The following is a 14,532-nucleotide window of genomic DNA, read 5'->3' on the forward strand; positions in this document are numbered from 1 at the left end:
AAAAAAAAAAAAAAAAAAAAAAAAAAAAAAAAAAAAAAAAAAAAACGGAGACCCAGACACCCTGTTATCACACCTTCAGATGGTAAGCAAGGCAGAATGGCAAATCCGCAGCAGCAGGTCCTACAGGACAGTGGCTACCATGTCTACTTTTTTCGTGCTCTGTAACCAAGACTACCTTAAAGATCACTGAAAACACAATCTTTTTCTTTTTTCTTCCACCTTTTATGTGACATTAGTGAGAGTCTCGCTGTGCAGCCCTGCCAGACCTGGGATGCATTGTGACCCAGGCTGGTCTTGTGACTTGCTGTCCTCTTCCTGCCCCTGACTAGGCACGTCCCACCACACCCAGAAGCACTCTTCTCACACTCACACCCTTACCCAAGTGATGTAGACAAGTCAATCTGACCCAGACTTCAAACTATCCTAGGGCACATGACTGCAAGAGGATTGAGTGTTTAGGAAATTTGCAGAAAAGGGGAAAGTTTACGAAGATTACGAAGTGAAAACATAAGGTATTTCATTTCAGCATCTACTTCAGAATAGCTTCTAAAAGCATTAACAGTATTTCACACCTTTTAATTCATATTTAACACTATACATACATTTATCTATTGTATTATAACATGTAGGATAGACTTTGTACGTGGGAAACTTCTGTCCTATTTTCCAAGGGCAGAGTTGTAGGCATAAGAATCAAACAATGCGCCGGGCGTGGTGGCGCACACCTTTAATCCCAGCACTCGGGAGGCTGAGGCAGGCGGGTTTCTGAGTTCGAGGCCAGCCTGGTCTACATTGTGAGTTCCAGGACAGCCAGGGTTATCCAGAGAAACCCTGTCTCAAAAAGAAAAAAAAAAAAAAAAAGAATCAAACAATGTGCCTACAACACTTTTTATTTTGAAACTACATAAAAACTTTAAAAAATGTGATTGCCACAAGTTCATTTGAAAATGTTTGAATATGTTAATTTTCAAGGTAGTCTTCAAGGGTAATTAATCCAGTTTGAGATTCCGTATTTTGGCAATGTCTAGATTTAAGCTACCTTATGAACAGAATCTAAATCTGTAGAGGACACACACATGTCCTCTCGAACACACATGTACATATAAGTACACACCAAAACAGAGGTAAAGGGAAGTGAGCCCAAGGCCCTGCGTCTAAGCAAGAAGCTATTTTCTAGCTGTTACCTGCTGGGAGAGGAAAAGTCATTTTTCTTCAAAGGAGTGACACCGGTTATGGACCACAGCCCAGCTCAGGCCACGTGCTCAGGAGCAGTTGGCCAACACAGACAGACGCCTGTGGGGATCTTGGTTGCTGTCTTGCCGGAAAAGAGGGGTTTATGTGTGTGTTTCTTTTGTATGTACTTTTTTTTTTTCCTTTTTTAAAAGAAAGAAATATATGAAGTTGGGAGGGTAGGAATAAGGGGAAAGAATATGACCAAAATGTATTGTATGAACACGTTTTAAATATTTAAAATTTAAATAATTTATATAATTTCTAAAAATTTTAAAGGGCCATCAAGATGACCTAGCAGTTAGGAGCACCGACTACTCTTCCAGAGGACCCCAGTTCAATTGCCAGCCCTCACAGGATGTGATAAGAACTGGCTGTAACTCCTGTTCCCTAGGATCAGCAGCCCTCTCTGGTCTCTGCAGAGAGAGAATACATGCGGTCCACAGACATACATGGCAAACAACCATTCACATAAAATAAAGACATGTATTCTCCTGCCTGTTCTTCTCCTACATCTGCACGTCCTGCCTCACTCAATTTTATCACTAGATTTGTAACTCACAGAAGCACACTGTGTCAAAGGTATAAAAGGAACAGAGCACTGGGTGGCGGGTCAGGTGACCTGAGGTCCTCTGAGTATGTCTGACTGTTGACTTAGGCCGTTCTCTCAGCCCACAGCACTGGTGAGTCAGTCTCAGAGTATCCAGCAGCCACTCCAGGCCGAGAAGTGGGTGGCTGAGAAGGTGTCCCAGGCCCGAAAGTGAAAGAAAAGAGGCCCAGGCTGGAACTGAACAGTACCCACTATGGAAGGAGAAGGAGTTCAAGGCCAAGGAAGCTGCGGCACTGGGCTCCCATAGCAGCTGCAGCAGTGAGGTGGAAAAGGAGACCCAGGAGAAGATGACCGTCCTCCAGAACCACTTCGAGCAGAACAGGGATGAAGTCCTGGATAACCTCTTGGCCTTTGTGTGTGACATCCAGCCAGAAATTCATGAAAACTACCGCATAAAAGGATAGAAGGGCCTGCTCTGTGTGTTGGCATGGGATCTGCCCCCACAGAGCAGAAAACCTCCACAGAGCTCGACTTCTGTTCTGAAAGGCATTAAATTATTTCCCTATGCTGTTGAAGGACCCTTCACTTTTTGAGAATATCAAATCTAGCTTTTTGTATAGACTTACTGTGTACCTGAAGTTTCATCTTAGCTTGTATGTCTTAAAGGAGTATATGTCACCTGTTTTCCTGGGTCTTCGTGCAAGTAATGGGTATCAATGTTGACTTTTCTTTTATTAGTCTAGTAGAAAAAAATTCTTTGAAGAAAGAAAGGGAGTAAATTGTTCCCTTTTCCTTTCTTACAGGTCAGGGGCGTTAGCTATGAAAGACTAGTCAGTAGTTATGATAACTTCTGTAAAGCAGCAGCCAGCCTTAGGGTACTCTACCCTGGCTAATTTAGGACACTGAATATGATCTGCTTGTCCCGGCTGCTGCTAGTATATTGTAACCCAAACCACTAGATGCTAGGACTCAACTTGTTACATGTCATTTGGTGTGCTTGTAATCATTTAAAAGTAAAACTTTGTCTTGACTTTCAAAAAAAGATAAAGAAGGAACAGAGCTCTCCAGTCTGCAGGTATCAAACTGAGCTCATTTGGCAGATTATTAATATAGGTTTATATAGGGAGAATATATATAAATATATGTAATATATATTGGGCAAATAGCATCCCATATTTTAAGTAAAAGAAAGAAGTTGACCACAATTAGTGTGCATGCCAAAAGAAATACAGCCATATAAAATATACCAGTCAGCAATGCAAACACTACTACATGAATCAGAAGTGCTCAGAAACACACAACCATCTCAGAACCAACCTGCAAATACCTAGAAAACAACAATTATATAAAATCAGATTTCTGAGTTTGAGGCCAGCCTAGTCGACACAGCGAATTCCAGGACAGCCAAGGCTATACTGAGAAATCCTGTCTCAAAAACAAAACAAAAACAAAATCCACATATGTAAAGATTAAATCAATGTCGCAATGTTAAGTAGAAAAAAAAGCATTCGGGGCTGGTGAGATGGCTCAGTGGTTAAGAGCACTGACTGCTCTTCCAAAGGTCCCAAGTTCAAATCCCAGCAATCACATGGTGGCTCATAACCATTCATAACGAAATCTGATGCCCTCTTCTGGTGTGTCTGAAGACCACTACAGTGTACTTACATATAGTAAATAAATAAATCTTAAATTAAAAAAAAAAAAAAAAAGCATCCAAATGCTTCTAAGAAACTCAAATAAATTACATTTTCAGTCATAAATAAGGAACTAAGCTTTGCTCTCCAGGCCTGACAACCTGAGATTGATCCCAGAGACCCACAGGGTGGAAGAAAAGAACCAAGTCTCATGAAACAGTTGTCCTCTGACCTCCTCATGTGTTCAGTGGCATGTGCACCTAACACATGTTTACACACACACAAAAGTGTTTTTTTTAAAGTCAACAAAAAATGACATGAAACAATTTCTAAAATAAAAATGAAGATAAAGTATCTGAAATAAGATAATAAATTCTAAATGCCAGATGTAAGATAGCATCATTTTAAAATGAGCAAAAAATAAACCATCAAACTTGTATGTGTGCCCGTTTTGAGAAAGTCAACAATGAGGCTCTAGCCTTACTTTTCTTCTCCTCCAAAACTGTCACTTCCTTGGGCACAGGGCAAGTGAACAGCACACACTCCTAGGATGCATTAGACCTAGTCTGTGGCTCACAGAAAGAATCCTTCCATACCTACCTTTACTGTCCCTGACAGTCTGCTACTGCAATAAAGTACCCAGCCTTCAGATCTACTGCCATTCAAATGAATTATCCTAAGAAATCCAAAAAACATCCAAGTGTATTACAAACTGTTGTCGAACTCCAGGCTGCAACATCAGAGATCGTGTCTGAGGCTAACCCTGCCACAGCCTGACCTTTCCCTAACTGACCAACTGAAGAAACTGCTACAGTCTGTTGCAGGACACCCAGTCACCTTGGTTATGACTCAAAGTCAAATTAATCAATTCAGCTATGAGAAATCCGAAATAATCCTTGTAGACGACAATACTTCATCATCGCTAATCCTTCTTAGAAATTTAACATCCAAGTTATCGAGGCAAACGATAACAACATATCTGTTCTTCTTCTCTTTTTGTGTACATTTTCATGTCCTGTATCACAAAGATCCAGAATGTGCCTGCCACTAGAAGCTCAAGTTTAAACCAAATAAACAGATACCAAGCAGGATAAGGAACCAGTCTGCCTTCTCTAGATTTTACCCAATCAAAAAACATCAGCAGGGTAATCTAAACAAAAGTAAATTTAAGAGAAAAAACTCTGCACAAAAGAATTAACGAGACCTTTTCCTGTACATGTCTCTCCATCAAGGCAGACACAGGACTTACACTGCTGCATCTCCTCCTGATGTAAAAGCACCTTCCTTATCTTACAGATGAGGATGGCGATGAAAGCCACTGTAGCCTCGAGAAAACTGAAAAGGCAAAGAAATAGATACAAAGAACACAAGCACATCAAATCCAGGTAGACTCTACGTGTGCGGGGAAGGCAGCGTCCAGGATGACATTAGGATTGCCCGTGGCTCTTCACTCTCTACCGTTCCATGTGCCTGGACACGAAGCAGCAAGTTCCATGGTCTCCATTCCAAAGCCCACCTCAGGTGACAGATGCTCACAACTGCTCTCAGGCATTACCAACCCCTGGCTAGGGGTAATGATTTTTCAAATGCAAACTAGATATTCAGACCAAACTGAAGGTGATATGCACATTCTAGGAATGAAGTGGTAAAAATCAGTAAAACCCTAAAGTGAAAACGTTCCGCCTCTCCCTTCTTCACACACTCACATGCTCTCGGGCACACATACACACATTTGTACACATAAATTAAATTTACATGACCACAGATCAGTTGCCTTGTGTCTTAGAAGAAAGAGTGGTCCTTCAAGTTGTCACTGAACCAAGCTGAATCTGGGACTTCAGACTGCAAGTGTCTGTAGTAAATGGGTTGCAGGACCCCCCCCCACACACACACACACACACACAGATACCAAACTCCGCAGAGGCTCAGGTATAGAACGCGGCAGTTACATGGGTACAGCCTACACACGCCATTCCTTACACTTTCACGTTACCAATGGCTTACTTGTAACACACGGTAAGAACAGTGTGCGTAAGCTACATTGTTAGGAGACAATGACTCGTTAAAGGTGACCACATTTCAACACAGCATAATTCTTTTTCAAAAACTTTTAACACAAAGTTGGCAGAATGCACAGGTCATGAATTTAAAAGACGGTGAGAAGGGTAAGATGGGAAGGGGTGATAATGTAATTGTACTATAATCTCAAAATAAAATAAAAACATCCATATACATAAAGTTTTTAAAAGCAGTTGTAAGAAGCACCGGAGTAGAGAGCAGCCATGCATCTTTGCCATCCCCAGCCAGAGGGCAGGAGCACCGTCCCAGACAGGAGCCTCCCAATCCTGACAGGTACTAAAGACAAGAGAGATTTCCCAACAGCACATCACCAAAGCCTGAGCTGTTTACCACTCAAATAATCATGCCAGATGTTTCTCCACAGCCCCTGCATGAGAACCTGTAATGATCAGGCCCATGAAGCCTCTTAGCCATGCCATGCTTAATATAAATATTTAGTTCCATTCCCTGCAAAGCCAAACGCAAACAGCAGTAAGCTATAGAAAGACTATAAACCAGGGGCAAGCACAGCACTGAGAAGAAGGTCCAACTGCTTTGGGAACTGAGAGGAGACTGTATACACTACATGGCTCCAAGAGGAAGCGGCATCCCTGGAGGAGGTACTACCAAACGAGCTACTCAACCTAAAGAGCACCAGAAACGTCACAGGAGCATCAAATACAGACATGACAGGTATGAAGTGCAAAGTCGTAAAGCATTAAATAAAGCCACCACATGGAAACTGAGCAATGTGCCCAGGACTCTGATAAAAGAATGTCTGCATGGAAGCAAAGACCTGCAGGAGAGTAGAGGCTTCCTGTCTGGGATGGCAACCTTGGCAAGGGTCAGCCAACAACCAAACAGTTTTAAGGATTGAATAACGTCACCATAATCCTTATTTTGGTATCTCAAACTTAAACACCAAGGATCATCAGATATTTGTGGGAAACACTCATCATAAAGGACTATTTAATTCAAATGAGTGTGATAAAGGAATGAGGCAAAGGAGCTAAACGCTGTGGCTGGCAACCATCACAAGGAATAATGGTATATTCATGAACAAAACAAGTCTATAAAAAGAAGGAACATAGAACAAGTATGTTGAAAATGTGTAAGACAGGATGGAGAGATGGCTCAGTGGTAAGTGCACCGACTGCTCTTCTGAAGGTCCTGAGTTCAAATCCCAGCAACCACATGGTGGCTCACAACCATCTGTAACGAGATCTGACGCCCTCTTCTGGGTGGCCAGTTTGGAAGTGTAGAATCAACACTGACAGGCAGGTGGGTCCTGAGAGATCATCCTGTGACAGCCTTGGAGAAGGGGGAACTGACAGGAGGAACAATGACTCAAGGAGGACCTAAGGAAGATCTTTTGGGTTTTCTTTTAAGGTGAGTCCCATGTCACTCAGACTAGTCTTGTCATGTAGCCAAGGATCCCTTGAACCCTGGTGGTCCTGTTTTCAGAATTACAAATACAAATCACCATGCCCAGCTTCTGGTGGGTTCATCTGGCCTTGGCCCATTCCGGTATCTCTGTATTCCTGGCTCCCACCAAGGAGCAGCTCCCTGTCACCACCCCACTCCACGGTGCTCTGCCTCACCACAGAACCATGAACAGTGGAGCCAGAGGACATGGGCCATGATCACTAATGCTGTGTACCAAAATAAATCTTCCCGCCTTTGTAGGAATACAGCAACGGAAAGCTAATTAACACACAGAGTGACTACTAATGTTCTGAAGACAATAAAAATGTCCCTATCAGATAGTGCTGATGAGTGCAGAGCTCTAATTACACACACACACACAAAATCACTTCAAAAACATGTCAAGCCGGGCAGTGGTGGCGCACGCCTTTAATCCCAGCACTCGGGAAGCAGAGGCAGGTGGATCTCCGAGTTCGAAGCCAGCCTGGTCTACAGAGTGAGTTCCAGGACAGCCAGGGCTACACAGAGAAACCCTGTCTCAAAAAAGTAAAAAAATAAAATTAAAAAAAAGCATGTCAAAATATATGAATTCTATTTCAATAAGCGCATATGGTTAGGGTTTATTTTTAGTTTACATGTATGTAAGAGTGCCTGGATGTATGTATGAGGACTCCATGTGTACCTGGTGACCAAGGAGGCCAGAGAAAGGCATTAGATCTCCTGGAACCGATTAGCTACAAGCAGCTGTGAGCCACTTATCTGATGCTGGGAACTGGACCCCACCACTCTGCAACAGCAGCAAATGCCCTTCCCTGAGCTGCCTCGCCAGCACCTCACTGTATTACTCTTTTAAAGTGTATATGGTGATGGGTTCAGAGCTAAAAATAAAACTTAAAAAAAAGGCATCAGTCCCAGCACTCGGGAGGCAGAAGCAGGCGAATTTCTGAGTTCGAGGCCAGCCTGGTCTACAAAGTGAGTTCCAGGACAGCCAGGGCTACACAGAGAAACCCTGTCTCAAAAAAACAAACAAAAAAAAAGCATCAGAACAACTTTTTTCAATTTTCTAATAGACATCAATAATTTCAATAAGAGTTTGGTTTTAAAAAGCTATTTCTGAGAAGATAAATTAAAGCTAGAGATGACTTGGCAGTTAAGGACACAAACTGCTCTTCCACAGGACCTGGGTTGGATTCCTAGCACCCAAGTCAGACAGCGCCCAACTGCCTGTAACTCCAGTTGCAGGAATCCAGTCCCTCTAGCCCCCATGGGCACCACACTCAAGCTTTGGGTTTGGGTCCAATGGTCCTGTGTGCGAGACTTCCCAGGTAGCCTCACATGGGGTATTATGTAGGCACACGCTGAGAAGAAAAGTACCCCCTAGGAGACACTGTTAGCTGACTCTCCTCATACAACCGAATCTGATCAGAAGTGTAACGGGAAGCGGGAGAAATGAGTTCAGACAACGCAAGAACCTCTGTCCTCTTGGACGAAGCCTTGCCAGGGAGGTGTCTGCAGACAGAACAGGGCCTTACATGGACACCAAAGTCCTAAACAGTCTGTGGGGAGCGGGTGTGGCGGCAGTCCCAAAGGTGCCAGGGACTACAGCTAAGTCGTATGACTTGCACCTGACTTCCTCATATAAACCACAAACATCGTGAGAGCTGCGCAGGTGTACCAGGTTACTGGCGAAGCCATTTTGGTGGAGATATGCCCCTGCTGCCCTGATTAGCTGAAGCTGCATACCTGGTGAGGTGATGTGGCCTGCTGTGCGTGGATGAGAACTGATAGTATATAAGAGTGAGAGGCCCAGGGCTCGGGGTCTTTCGCCTACACAGTCAATGCGCAGCCCAATAAACGTGTGCAGAAGGATCCTATTGTGGTGTCTTTCTTGCTGGCGAGTCAGGCGTCCCACAACAGTCCCACTTCCACCTGACTGCTGGAACCTGCCAGAAACCATCTCTCTCTGACAGCAGCACAGATCCACCTAAGTCATCTTTCTTCTTCTATCTACAATAATTCTCCAAGCTAAATTTCCCAAGCATTTCTGTTTCACTGCAAAATGTAGTTCGCTCTGATTCACCTGCAAAAACTACTTCTTAAATCTCTCCAAGCAGATTTAAGGAACAGCTGACTTTCAGAGTGAAATACGGCCTTCTCCAGACTTCACGTGCTTTCCAGTATCACTTGCTATCAGCTAGTCGTTGAGCCGGGTACCTAATAAAAGGACATAGAGAGCCTGAACTCCACTAACAATATCAGCACTTAAAAGGACATGGTACTTTATAAGCCAGGCACAGTGGCACGCCTTTAATACCAGTGCTCAGGAGACAGAGCCACAGAGACTGCCCTAAGTCTGAGCCGGGGATATACAGGAAGACCCAGTCTCACAAAAATGAAGACAAAGGGAGGGGACAGTGGGAAACACACACGCACACACGCACACACACACAGAGAGACTTACAGCCTCAAAATGCAAATGACTATCCGTCAAGAAACTCTGGACTTTATCCTTTGGTAAAATACTGAATCGAAACCGAAGCAGATCCATTTCTTGTTGAATAAACCATCGTCTAAGATCTTCCCTGAAACGCAAACAGAAATAGGAACATAATAAGTAATCAGGTGATTTTTTTTTAAAGATTTATTTATTATTATATATGAGTAAACCAAAAGAGGGCATCAGATCCCATTACAGATGGTTGTGAGCCACCATGTGGTTGCCGGGATTTGAACTCAGGTCCTCTGGAAGGGCAGTCAGTGCTCTTAACTGCTGAGCCAACTCTCCAGCCCGTAACTGGGTGCTTCCAAGACTCGGGAGATCTTCTGAGACGACACTCAAAGCAAGTGAGGTGCCAAGGGGGCAGTGAAGAGCAGGCGCGCTCTCTGCACGGCCACTGCTGTGCACCGGCCCATCTAATACAGGATGTGCGCACTGTAAGCCACTGGGTGGGAGGCCCAGCAGGGTTATAAAAAGGAGTAAAGGCAGAGCATTTTGAGGAAGCCTGCGAAATCATTGGATGACATAAAACAGCGCGTTGCATTTAAACGTTCAAAGAATCACTCACATTGGGAAGTGAGGCACTCCTTCTGACGTGGCTCTGTCCACATCAAGTTAAAAACACCAAAGTCTTAAAAGTAATTTTACCTCTGAACAGATAAACACATTTATACTTTGTCAACTCAAACTGTAAGCTTTATAGCAAACTTCAATATTTTAAAGCCAAAATAACAATATAACCCATGAGAGTGGCATTCACATTATAACTACTGAATATAAAATATAGTTTCATTTCTGTGAGATGACTTTTATAGACTACCAATAATTCAGTGACTGTGGAGGTTATATGAACTACATATGGTTTTCTTATAAAGCCAAAACTCTAGGTCTCAAGCTTTGCACCAAAAATGCTATCATTTATGTTCTTGAGAGGAGACAACCCAAGATACTCAACTCATAAGCCACTAATAAAAAGAAACAACCATATCTCTGACCAAAATTTAGGAAGGGGAAAAAAGTTAAATTGTAAAAAAGCAATTAACTCCTTCTACCTCTGGGTGGCAGCATTGAGTCACAATTAACCAGCTACTGACTGAAAGTAGCTAAAATGTAATAAGTTCTTATATCTCTAATTAGAAAACTTTTACCAAATTCAAGTGCATGTTCGGATGAATGCTTATTAGTAATATTACCACTTTTTCTTGAAAGAGTATCAAAAGTAGCCTTCCTAATGAAATCCCTTATATATTTAAATCCCAAATGCAGAGCCTCTCTCATTAGGTATCAACAATTATTTTCAGTATTTTCCAGTAAAAACTTATTTCAAAGAACGCACAACCATATTCAGTCCATGGCACTCTGGTTCCGCTGATGTTACTCTGAGTTTTTCTGAACGTTTCAAAGACAGGCCAACTTCATAAGCACAAGTTTATAACCGGCAAGATCAGAGCAGAGCGTCAGGACGCAGGTGTATACTCACGACTGGCAGTACGCGAGGCGTAGGATGAAGTGGGAGATGTGGTCCCTTCGCCGTGGCTCATACTCATCCTCCAGGTTCTCCTGGAAAATAAGGCCACGGGAAGAAATGAACGTATTGGAATGACAAGAGGAAGAAAGAGACGCTGACTCAGCACATTTCTTAATTCACTCTCCAGGATCATTACCGTGTTATCAACCACAACCAGGTGAAGCTAAGAACTACACTACCTCAGTGAAAGCTCCTGAGCAGGGGCGGCAACTGCCTTCCGCCAGTCACCACTCTTGACTTCCCTACACCCAGGATGCTCACCCTCTCAACCAGTTCTACAAATCAACCCTCAGCTTCTTTCCACTGTTCTAAGTATGGACAAAAAACTGTACACAAATATACATACATACATACACATATATGTACGTATAAATACTTTTATATATAATATATACACATATATGTATATATTTATTTAAATACATACACACACACATACACACAAGTAACCAAAAACTGACTGACTTTGTTCTCAGCATTTAGAGATAGGACTTTAGAGTGGTGTGTGTGTGTGTGTACACGTATATATATTATATATAATATATATATGCGTACATAATATACAAGAATACATACATAGGCATGTAAATATATAATTGCATACATATACATAATCATTACAGTCAGCTTTTGGTTACTCTTACAAAATAGGAGAGGTACGTTATTTAAAAGGATAAAGGTCCATTAACTTACCTCTCCTATTTGAGGATTGGAATCTCGTATTTGAGGTTCACGAATTTGAGGATTTTAGTACTGTCATTTATTCTGCCACATGCTGAGGCAGGACCACTCACTGCATAGGAGCAGCAGGAAGTAGCCAAGGGTGTAGGAGACCAGGGTGTCACTGTGCCCTTCAACGGATGCCCCAGTGACCAAAATCCTCCCACTGGGTCTTACCCTCACCTCTTGGAGATCTCCATCTCCCTTCAAATACACCAAGCTGGGGACCAAGCTTTTTAACTGTCAAGCCACTGGGAGACATTCCAGATTCAAACAACTGCATTAAACCTGTACGCAGCAAAGCTGGGATTGACAGGTAAACATCTCCCTCCTCACTTTTTAAGAGAGCAGCTTCAGTCTTCACCAGCTGCCCTGAGGCCTCTGTTGTCGTGCCTTCCCCAACAGCATTGAGACTGTGCATCAACACGGCATGTTGCCTCCCCTCCCATCTCCATGGACATAGCATCTCTCCTTCACTGTCCAATAACTAAAACCTCCAACTCTTTGGCTGCTGCCTCTGGTGGCCCTTGGAGGGAAAATGACTGTGGAAGATATCCTAGTGTCAATCTCTGGCTACTGGACAATCCAACAAGGGTGAACATACCTGCACACATACATCCATCACTCACACAAATAAAAAACAAGTATGTGTATCACGTATAACAGTGAGTCTATATGTATGTTGTCCTGCCTCTCCCCTGCAATTTTGTGGTAAACATCTTACAAGAGTATCGATAGCTACCTTGACACTCTCTCCCCCAACCACTCCCACTATTCTGGTTTCTGCCCTGTCTGCAAAGGTCATCCGGATGCTAAACCCACTACACACTGTACCATTCATCTATGTCATCTACCTTGAGTTTCTGCAACTGTTGGGATTAGAAATACCATCACAAAATAAAATGCCCCAGCTAAAATCTTGGCTCTACCACTTACCGTATGATGAGCATGAAGTATAAGCAAACAGAGCCCTCATGCATAAAATAAGACAGTAATGGTACCTGGCATTAAGTCAAGACAAATTGCATTAGAGTCCATAAGTAGTGTACTTACAGCCAGATTTACCACAAGATAAGCAGAATACAAATACCTGGTGCGGGTTTGCTGTCAGTATTAATATGACCACTCTTGCTCTTTGGCTTCTGTGGCAGATCATCTTCCTAATCCTCACAAAGCCCCTTCTTTCTCTCCTCCAATCCACCCACCTTAGACACTGGAGTCTCCCCTGCCTGTCCCCCATTTCGTCTCTAATATTTCCCAGGACACTCACACTTAAGCCTTGTTGATGCTAAGCTTGGAAGCCTCCTCTCCCAGTAAACATGCCTTCCAAGCCCAGATTTGCATATACAGACATCCACAAGACACTGTCACAGATGAGTCCCAGCCATGTCTAGAAGAAAACTCAGCTTCTTAGTCCTAGGACTAGCTTCTCTTATTGTGTGTCACACCCTAAAATATCACTACGGAGACAAGGGACCTCACTGTCTACAGCAGGTCACCAGGGGCAGACCTCTGTTACACCCACTTCTGGTTGTGGCTGTGTCCTTTGCCTGCTGTCTGCCACATGAGGTGAGGAACCCCAACTGCACGCTCCCACCTTTACAAAGTCTGCCATGCCTTGACTGCTAAAGCCACAAGTAAAACCTCTCCTCCCTTCAATCACTTCTGTCAGGTACTTAATGAACTGATACACAGTCCTAAGCAGAGATGCGGACACTGCAACTATTCTCTCTGGTTTCGCCTTGGGATAAGCCAATAAAATCCTTTCAGTCTACATCATTAATATCCCTCCGACTGTCCCCATCACTCAGAAATTCAGACTCGCATCATTCCAGGCTCCTGTTCTCTCCTGTCCTCGATGACCCAATCAACCTGTTGCTGGCAGTTATCCTCCCAAAATAAAAATGTCATGGTATCTGTCACGATGCAGTTCCAAGCCAGAGGTGGTACCATGTACCTGCTACTTCAGCACTCCAGGAACTGAGGAACAGAGCAGGGCCAGCCTGAGCTATATCACAAGTGCTAGGAACACTTGGACTGCAGAACAAACCCCTCTAAAACAACCAATCAATCGATTGATCAATCAATCAATCAATCAATAGCAGCTGCAGAAATCCAGAACCTCCTCCTCTGGCCAGTCTTCTAAACTACCCCCACCCAAGCCAGGTAGCCACTGCACAAGCTCCTGAAGTACGCAGAAAAAAATAGTATGCTTCACCCTGTGTGACACAAATACATAGCGGATCTCTGTAGTCAGCCCATGCGTAGAAGGCAAGGTCTCTCTAAGAACCTGCACAATATACAGGAGTCCTGCAATGAGGAATTAACGGGCCAGACGGAGAGCAGGCCTGAGGGTGGGAAACTGCTGTACTACAATCATCTAACTACATGTCAATCTTTATCAGCAGAATGTTTATCTTTATAAAAGCCCCTCCCCATAACTCAGTAATATAAACACACACAGACTGAAGGGAGCACTCTCTCGCCGCCTTCCTGTTACTTACTCTGTAGGAGAACTTGAGCTTTCGAATCTCGGCCTCCAATTTACTCTGGTATTGTTCGGTTCCTTTCACATAGCTCACACCGAGGTTCTCAATTGCTTTAAGCACTAGGGGGAAAGATTAAAAGGAAGAAAAGTTTAAATCCAAGACAATTAAAAAAATAAATCAATCAAAGATAAAAACCTACAGAAAGCAATTCTCTAATTATTTTTTCTTAGAACATTTGACAGTATTAACAACTTTGTTTCCGCAGGTACATCACGTGAACTGTGCTTGGAAACTGATAAACTGCACCAATGTGCAGAAAATGCGTGATAATCTAATCCCAGGGATGCTCAACAAGGGAAGGGAAGGGAAGGGAAGGGAAGGGAAGGGAAGGGAAGGGAAGG

General features: G+C 43.2%; 1 protein-coding gene and 1 pseudogene across 3 annotated transcripts in view; one reads left to right on the top strand and one right to left on the bottom strand.

Moving 5' to 3' along the window:
• Positions 1 to 14,532, bottom strand: part of Prim2 (DNA primase subunit 2) — a 213,855-nt gene that overhangs the window by 196,922 nt on the left and 2,401 nt on the right. For all 3 annotated transcript variants that reach the window (XM_021161843.2, XM_021161852.2, XM_029476392.1), the window contains exons 3-5: positions 14,147 to 14,250; positions 10,875 to 10,954; positions 9,359 to 9,479 (exon numbers count right to left, since the gene is read on the bottom strand). In XM_021161843.2, coding sequence (XP_021017502.1) covers positions 9,359 to 9,479; positions 10,875 to 10,954; positions 14,147 to 14,250 — 305 coding nt within the window. The remainder of the gene's footprint in view (positions 1 to 9,358; positions 9,480 to 10,874; positions 10,955 to 14,146; positions 14,251 to 14,532) is intronic.
• Positions 97 to 2,244, top strand: LOC110306721 (annotated as a pseudogene).

The sequence above is a fragment of the Mus caroli genome, chromosome 1, assembly GCF_900094665.2.
Source record: "Mus caroli chromosome 1, CAROLI_EIJ_v1.1, whole genome shotgun sequence".
Classification (NCBI taxonomy): Eukaryota; Metazoa; Chordata; class Mammalia; order Rodentia; family Muridae; genus Mus; species Mus caroli.